Source organism: Hemiscyllium ocellatum, chromosome 11 (genome assembly GCF_020745735.1).
Source record: "Hemiscyllium ocellatum isolate sHemOce1 chromosome 11, sHemOce1.pat.X.cur, whole genome shotgun sequence".
NCBI lineage: Eukaryota > Metazoa > Chordata > Chondrichthyes > Orectolobiformes > Hemiscylliidae > Hemiscyllium > Hemiscyllium ocellatum.
In genome coordinates this window covers 45,887,906-45,897,130 of record NC_083411.1, presented here as the reverse complement: position 1 = coordinate 45,897,130, position 9,225 = coordinate 45,887,906, and the positions used below count along the sequence as shown (strand labels likewise).

The window sequence follows — 9,225 nt, the reverse complement described above, 5'->3', positions numbered from 1 at the left end:
ATTCCACAAGCAATGCATCAGAATGAAGTTGGAGTCATGCAGCATAGAAACAGGCCTTTAGCCTGACATGTCTATGCTGACCAACAAATACCAAACGAGACTAACACTATTTACCTGGGAGAAAGTGAGAGAGCTGGAGATCAGAGTCAACGCATGACGTCAGCAATGTCACCAGCTGAATTCCGGTCAACTCAAACCCTTATTTACCTGCACTTAATGAGTCAAAGGGTCACACATCATAGAAACTGAACCTTTAATCCAAATTGTCTATGTGGACCAGACATTCCAATCTCACTCAGTCCCATTTGCCCCCATTTGGCCCATATCCATCTGAATTCTTCCTATTCATATACCCATCCAGATGCTGTTTAAATACTGTAATTGTACCCTTTCCACTACTTTCTCTGGCAGCTTATTCCATACAAGTACCACCCTCTATATGCAATGTTACCCCTCAGGCCCATTTTAAATCTTTCCTCTCTCACTTTAAACCTATGCCCTCTAGTTTTGGCCTCTTCTACGTTGGACAAAGACCCTTGCTATTCACCTCATCCATGCCTTTCATGATTTTATAAACTGTTGTAAGGCACCCCTCAGTCTCTGAATCTCTAAGGAAAAAAGGCCCAGCCTATTCAGCTTCCCTCTATAGTTCAAACTTCCAGTCCCAGCAAAATCTTTGTGAATCTTTTCTGAACCATTTCAAGTTGATGAGCATCCTTCCCACAGAAGGAAGACCAGAATTGAATGCAGTATTCCAAAAGTGGCTTCACCAATGTCCTGTACAGCCAAAACATCACATCCTAACTCCTACACTCAATGTTTTGATCAATGAAGACAAGCATGCTAAACACCCTTTTCACCATCCTGTCTACCTGCAACTCCTCTTTCGCGAGGTCTCTTTGTTTGGCAACACTTCCCAGGACCCTACCATTTTGGACTTACCGAAGCGATGCAACCTCAAATTTATCTAAATTAAGTTCCATCTGCCATCCTTCAGCCTATTGCCCCATCTGATCAAGGTCCTGTTATACTCTGAGATAATCTCCTTCACTGTCTACTACACCACCAATTTTGGTGTCATCTGCAAACTTATTCACCATGTCTCCTATATTCTCATCCAAATCATTTATATAAATGACAAAGCGCAGTGGACCCAGCACCGGTCCTTGTGGCTTGGTCCATAACCTACAATGACCTGAGTTTGTAAGTGCTCACCCAAATGCTTCTTAAATGTTGATACAGTGCTTGCTTTCACTGTCCTACCAGGCAGCTTGTCCATATTTCTATCACCCTGGGGATAATTTATTTTCTCAGGTATCCTCTAAACCATTTCTTCCTCACTTTAATTTTATGCCCTACGGTCGTAGACGCATCAGCCATGGGGAAAAGGTTTTCACTCTCTCATACACTCTCAGAACTTTGAATACCTCCATCAGACCTCCCTCAGCCTCCTCTGCTCTGGGGAAAACAAACCCAGCCAATCCAGCTTCCCCTCATAACTGAGACTTTCCATCCCAGGCAATGTCTTTGTGAATCTCCTCTGCACTCTCTCCTATGCAATCACATCCTTCTGACAGTGTGGCAACAGAATTGCACTCAGTATTCCATCTGTAGCCTAGGCAATGCTTTATCATTTTGAAACAAGACTTCTTTGCACGTATATTCCACGTCCCATTTAATGAAAGCAAGCATTGCATTTGCCTTCTTTACTAACCTGTCTACTTGTGTTGGCAACTTCAGTGATCTGTGTACTTGGATGCTAAGGTCCCTTTGTTTCTCAGTACTCCCTACGAGGTATTCACTGTGTATATCCTTCCCTTACTGGCCCTCCCAAAATGCATCACTTCATACTTATCAGGATTAAATTCCATCTGCCTAATTGGCTGATCATTATCAAAATGTACCCTGAGACTGTTCTCCACACTATCAACAATACCACCAATTTTCATGTCATCTTCAAACTTATGAATTACATCTTCTACATTCACATCTAAATCGTTAAAAGAACATAAACAGCAAGATTTCTGTGATGTACCTCTGGTCACAGATTTCCAATCACTAAAACATCCCTCCATCATCACCCCTAGCCTTCTGTTTGCCTTGGAACCCATGGGCTCTTACCTTTTGGACCAGCCTTTCATGTGGGAACTGAGCAAAGCCCTTACCAAAGTCCATGAAAACCACATCAAATGCATTACTGTCATCAATATATTTCGTCAGCTTTTTCAAAACATAAACTCAAGTGAAATTGGTCAGACAGGAGTTCCCTCTAACAAATCTGTGCTGACTATCTCTAACTTTCCAAGTGTTGATTATTCCTATCCTTCAGAAGTTTTTCCAATAATTTCCTTTTCACTGATGTCAGATTAACTGGTCTATAATTACCTGGTATACCCCTGCTTCACTTCTTGAACAAAGGAGCCATATGAGTTTTCCTCCAGTCATCCAGATTTACCTGTTGGCTGGCGAGGTACTAAATATCTCAGTCAGGGCCCCAGCAATCTCCTCTCTCATCTCCCATAGCAGCCTGGGTAGCATCTCATCAGGCCTGAGGGATTTATGCACCTGACATAATTATGGGTATGTTTGCTGGGCTGGGAAGTTGATTTGCAGATATTTCATCCCCTGTCAGGGTGACACCTTCAGTGCTTTGGAGCCTCTTGAGAATTGCTGCTGTACTTTATCTTCTGGAATTTATTTGGTTCCAGTCCTGCTGGTTTCAGTTGTTCATTGTAGTAGCCGGTATATTGGGTCTAGGTTTAAGTGTTTGTTGATGGAGTCCAAGGATGAGCGCCATGCTTCTAGAAATTCTCTGGCTGTCCTCTGTTTAGATTGTCCTATGATCGTTGAGTTGTCCCAGTTGAATTTGTGGCCCTTTTCATCGGTGTACACGGCTACTACTGACAGCTGTTGTGGCATTTAGTGGCTAGTTGGTATTTGTGGATGCAGATTGCTAGTTGTCTGCTTGTTTGTCCTTTGTAGTTTTTTATGCAGTCTTTACATGGAATCTTGTAAGTTACATTAGTCTTGCACATGATGGTTATATAGTCTGTTGTTCTGGTGAGTGGTTACCTGACGATGGTTGATGATATTACATAGTCATGGTGAGAAAACATCTGAAAACAAACCTTACAGCTCAGCAAGCTAACTTATATAAATATTTCCACTTTCCAAATGTAGAGCTACCTGCAAGTAGCTACTCCCAGTTTCTGTTTGCAGATCCTGTCTTTAATTTTGACACAACTTCTGCACGATCCTTATCCTTTCTCATAATGCTTTTCAAAGTTACAGGGTTTTGGTCACTATCCCCATAATGCTCACTCACTGAAACTTCAACCACTCAACCAGCTCACTCCCTAGGGTTAGGTCTAGCACTGCCCCATTTCTGTTGGAAATATCCATGTACTGGCACAAAAAGCTCTCCGAGGTGCACCTCAAATATCTCAACCCATCTAATCTAAGGCAATCCCAGTTGTTAGGAAAATTTGAAGTCCCCTGAAACTGTAACTCTCTCTCATACACCTTTGTGTTTTTTGCCTATATATCTGCTCCTCTAGCTCTCTCTAACTGTTCAGAAGCCTACAGAATAATCCCAGCAAAGTAATCACCCCTTTGTTTTTATTTCTAAGCTCTCATTTGAGGACTCTTCTGTGACATCCTCCCACATTGCTATAGTGATGGTTTCCTTTATCGATAACACCCAGCTCTCACTCCCCTCCACTCCCCAACACCACCCTGTCATTGCACCCGAAATTTCAATATCCTGGAATGTTGAGCTGCCAGTCTTATCCTGCCTTCAACCATGTCTCAGTGATTTCAACAACATCATGTTCCCACGTGCTGACCCATGCTCTGAATTCACCATCTTATACAGAAACATAGAAAATAGGTGCTGGAGCAGGCCATTCAGCCCTTCATGCCTGAACCACCATTCAATAGAATTGTGGCTGATCATGCAATTTCAGCATACCTTTCCCATTTTCTCCCCATGTCCCTTGATCCCCTTCAGCCGCAAGGGCCACGCCCAGCTCCCTGTTGAATATATCTAACAAATTGACCCCAACAGCTTCCTGTGAGAGAGAATTCCACAGGTTCACAACCTGAGAAATCCTTCCTCATCTCAGCCCTGAATGGCTTTCCCCTTATTCTTAGACTGTGACCCCTGATTCTGGACTTCCCCAGCATCAGGAACATTCTTCCTGCATTTAGCCAGTTCAGTCCCATCAGGATTTTCTTTTTTTTCCCCTTTTGCCACTCCAGAGTCAGTCCCTAAGCTGAGGAGACCTTCTGACACTCCGGGTTTATGTTTTTTTTGTCTCATTTTTGGTATCCCCATGTTATTGCTGTGCAACAGTAGTGCTTATTCCCATCAAGATTTTATATGTTTCCAGTCAAGCTTTCTGGACATCACATTCTCCTTACCCTTGCCATGTTTTCCCCAACCACTGCACTGTCTCAGTATTCCCTCTTGATTTGACTGGATATTGCTCCTGACTTTACTAATCTGTGCTCCATTCCCCCTCAAATTTTTAGATTAGATTACTTACAGTGTGGAAACAGGCCCTTCGGCCCAACAAGTCCACACCGACCCGCCGAAGCGCAACCCACCCATACCCCTACATTTACCCCTCACCTAACACTATGGGCAATTTAGCATGGCCAATTCACCTAGCCTGCACAACTTTGGACTGTGGGAGGAAACCGGAGCACCTGGAGGAAAGCCACGCACACATGGGGAGAACGTGCAAATGCCACACAGTCAGTCGCCTGAGGTGGAATGCGTTTAAAAGTCCCCCACGGCAGGAGGAAAATGCATGGCAAGGACCCACTCCAACTGTTCAATTCTGCATGCCCGACACGGTCTTACTGAAACCCAGCTCCAGTAGCTACGAGCTCGAAGCAGCAGACCATCATGGACTTGTATATCATCGTTGGTCACCATGCCAGCATTATGTTTGTACTGTGGGGCTGAACTGCAGCCTCTGCTCATTTTGTTTGTGTTCGCTTTTGCTGAACGCAAATAAAAGATCATCTTTGGTACTGTCCGATTGCTTACCTGTCTCTGATGCTTTCTTAAGGGATCGGGGGATGGGGGGGGAGAATAGCAGAGTGGACAGGATGGCTCGAGACAGGACCTAGGGTAGGGGCAGGTAAACTGTGTGTAAATTTGGAAAGCTAAACAGTAGATTAGATGAGAGAATGATGTAAGCTGTGAGACTGTCAGAGTGGGTCTTTCAGGGGATATCCGGTAAATGGTGAGTTATTCCAGGAAACACAGGTGGTAGGATACGGCTAGAAATGGGTAGGGGAGGTACTAGAGAGGTGAGGTATGCTATTAATGAGGCAAAATTGGTCAGACAGGAGGGAGAAAATCCTTGATGCCTCGACGAGAACAACCTTTGGTGAAACTCGACAAAACCGACACTTTGCCAAAAATGGTAATATTCAGCCCTGTTTGTTTATTCATTCATAGAATGTGGGAACCCCTGGCTATTCATTATTTAAGGAGCTGTAAGTGGAGATGAACACCTTGAAACCTGATAAACAGTCCCTGGCCTCCATTTGACAGAGATGCAGTCAATAATAGAGTAACTGAAGATGATGATTCTTCCCTGAGGAAGATCTGCAGTGGTGTCTTAGAATCAAAGTATCTAGAGTTTATTAACAGAGGCGTGGAGTATTGAGTAGAATAGTTATTTATTGATACCTTCACATTGACAAAAAAATACAGTGAAAACTGTTTAAGTCCCTGTACTCTGGTATCTATATTCATAACAGAAATCATATATAAGAAAATTAAGACAAGGTCCATCTTTGTTTAATTCATAGTTCGTGGGTTACCAAGATCAAGGAAAAGACTGAAGCCACATTCTCCACAGCCGCAGAAAGCCGACATCAAAGCCACTGAATTCTGGGCCATTGGAATCCCGGGCCAGATCCACCATGCCACCAAAGATGATGAAACAGATCACCACTCCTCAGGACCCATCAGGACGTGGCTGCAATGGCCACAAGGAGCAGGCCATCCCATCTTCACCACTGTAGCAGCCTCCCGAAACATTCATCGGTGAAAAGTAAACCGAAAGAAATGCAGATGCTGTAAATCAAAAACAAAAACAGAAATTGCTGGAAAAGCTCATCAGGACTGGCAGCATCTGTGAAGAGAAATCGGAGTTAATGTTCCGGGTCCAGTGACGCTTCTTCAGAACTTCAGTACAAGAGCAGGGAGGTTAATTTGAACTTGTATAGGACACTGGTTAGACCTCAGCTGGAGTACTGTCTTCAGCTCTGGGTCCCACATTTTCGGAAGCAGGCGAGTACAATAGAAAGAAGACATTTGCAGGATTGGTCCAGGGATGAGGCGCTTGACTAATGGGGATACATGAAAAAAGTTGGGACTGTTTTCCTTGAGGAGGAAATGGCTGAGGGATATTTAATTGAAGTTTTCAAAATCATGAAATGTTTGAATAGAGTAGATAGGGAGAAACTAAAAGGATTAAGAATCATTGGACACAGAAGAAAATGGGATTTGAAAAAAAAAGTAATGTTTCATCCAATGAAGAATTGACAGCTGATAAGAACCGTCTGGAAGTGTGGTGGAGGCGAGTTCAATTGACACATCCAAGAGGGCTTTAGATACATATCTAAATATAATGATGTGGAGATGCCAGTGTAGGACTGGGGTGGACAGAGTTAAAAATCACACAACACCAGATTATAGTCCAACAGATTTATTTGGAAACACTAGCTTTTGGAGCGTTGCGTCTTCATCATGATTTGGAGATGCCGGTGTTGGACTGGGGTGGACAAAGTTAAAAATCACACAACACCAGGTTTTAGTCCAACAGGTTTAATTGGAAGCACACTAGCTTTCGAAGCAATGCTCCTTCATCAGGTGATCCTTCATCACCTGAAGGAGCGTCGCTCCGAAAGCTAGTGTGCTTCCAATTAAACCTGTTGGACGATACCTTGGTGTTGTGTGATTTTTTAGCTTCTTCATCAGGTAGTTAGTGGGGCAGGATCATAACACACAGAATTTATAGTAAAAAAATCAAAGTCTCACTGTAAATTCTATGTTGTATGATCCTACCCCAGAGCTACCTGACAAAGGAGCAGCGCTCCAAAAGCTAGTGTTTTCAAATAAATCTGTTGGACTCTAGTCTGATATTCTGTGATTTTTAACTTTGTCAAAATATAAACAATGTGAGTGATTAAAGTGAAAAGACAGGAGGTTTGCACAAAGTGAAAATGCTCAGAGCCAGGGCAGATGTGACCAGCTTCTGCAGATGTAATAATTCTGTGGTCGCTGACCACCAGCATCAGTCTCTGGATTGAGAATAACTAACCATTGTGGTCTTTCCCTCTGATTTTGACTGTCTTCAGCTTTCAGCGGCCATTTGGGGTGACAATTGGGTTGAATGCTCCTTGATACCAAGAACAAATTTATTCAAGTCTCCAAAGTGAGAGATAAAGGAGGGTGTGATTGTTTTGGAAAGGAAAATAAATTTGTCTTCTATACATGAATACAATCAATAGTCTAACAGTCCCCAATGGGGTCATTTAAGATATAAATCATTTGCTGCATGTCACAACAATGCTAAAACTCAGCAATGTTCTGGCATTGTTTGTTTACATTTGCCATGGCAGTAATGGTGGAAATGATGATGTCAGACATCCCTTTGAATAGGTTCACCCACTTTCACATTTCTTCTCATTTCCTTTGGAAAAAGAAACAACCGCTTGACTCATTGCAACAAGTACTTTGTTCGGAGAAGTATTGGAATAAAAAAGAAACTATCCCAGAGGAGAAAAGGCCACTTTGACAGTTGCTTTACAAACCCCTGAGCACTTCAGGTTGGGAGGGTTTGGCTAGAAGATCGCCAACAAATTTACGCACACATCTGAGGAACATATCAACCTGACCAGGATAAACATACACATATCACCACTCTATTATCACTGCTAGGTCAAAATTCTGGAACTCCTTCCAAACAACACTGAGGGAGTACTTCACCACGCAGACAGCTGCAGAACACTGCCACGAGTAATAAATACTCCTCTTGCCTGACAGACAAGCTCTGAGGATACACAAAACAAATAGATGCCATCTTTACATTTGCAGTTATTCCAGTTTTCTGATATCACCAGCAGACAATAAAGTTTCCAATGGTCTACTACACAACTTGTTCCTGGAGGGTTTGGGGTCAAACTCTTATCTAACCTCTCAAAGTAAATCTGTCGGAGTTTATAGAAATTTCTGGAAGATCTCTTCAGTTACAACTTGATGTCTACACACATTCTGTTAACACTGTTCCAATCTGCTCTATCTTTTCAATTGTGTGACCCTGAAATACATTACCATTATTTCAATATTAGTCCCATTACTCTAATGACCTTATCAGCATAATGAGTTCAAGAATATTTAAATTCAAAATCGTTTTGTTTAGAGAACTATGACAGAAGAGTAAATTGCCATAAAGTATTACAAAAGAATGTGACATGCGTTCTGACTGTCCCAGACTCAATATCCTACTGTTGAACTCATGGGACAAAATGTCTTTCTTGAATGCTACCTCTGGAGTTTTGACTTCACTGCCCCACTGCTAGGTCCATGGAGTATTGGATCAGGAAAGGTGGGCACACTTTGCTGATCCAGTGAGACGTTCAAAGAGGAGAGCAGCATCTCTGTATCATGGAGAAGGATGCTGCACTGTTTTGACTTCATTCAACCATGTCAGCACCTAGTACGGAAGAAAGATAAATTTTCAAACTGGGCAAGTGGGTATCCATTTAGAGCTGGTCCATGTCAACAAGGTGCCCTGAAAAGAATGTCTTCTTCCTATGCACCATACTCAGATACAAGCCTTCCATCCCCAGCTCAGGCAGAGTGAGTCTGGTGGCTTTGACAGTGTCAGTGGAGACTTTGACAGGCTTCCTCCCATGGTTTCAGACCTATGAGGCTTCAGTCTGCTGAGAGTGACCTGCACACATGCAGACATAATCTCTTTGGCTTGACCTGCTAAAAGCAAGGAGGTCTCTTGCAGGTTAGAGGTGGAAGGGACAGGCACTGATAGAGTGTCCTACGATGTAGCTGACGGGGTGTCTGACTGATTCTCTTTCACCTCCCTGCTGGCACCACACTGACTTCAGGCAGCTGGAGTGAGGCTGAAGTGCCTCTTTCCCATCTCACCTTTCTACTGATGTTGGGCACACAGGGCTAGTGTA

At 43.1% G+C, this 9,225-nt stretch overlaps 1 protein-coding gene across 1 annotated transcript in view; it reads right to left on the bottom strand.

Moving 5' to 3' along the window:
* Positions 1-5,754: 5,754 nt before the first annotated feature.
* Positions 5,755-9,225, bottom strand: part of LOC132820444 (interferon-inducible GTPase 1-like) — a 38,174-nt gene continuing 34,703 nt past the window's right edge. Inside the window, exon 4 of the mRNA XM_060832585.1 lies at positions 5,755-6,097. Within this exon, the coding sequence (XP_060688568.1) occupies positions 6,034-6,097 (64 nt within the window). The 3' untranslated portion in view covers positions 5,755-6,033. The remainder of the gene's footprint in view (positions 6,098-9,225) is intronic.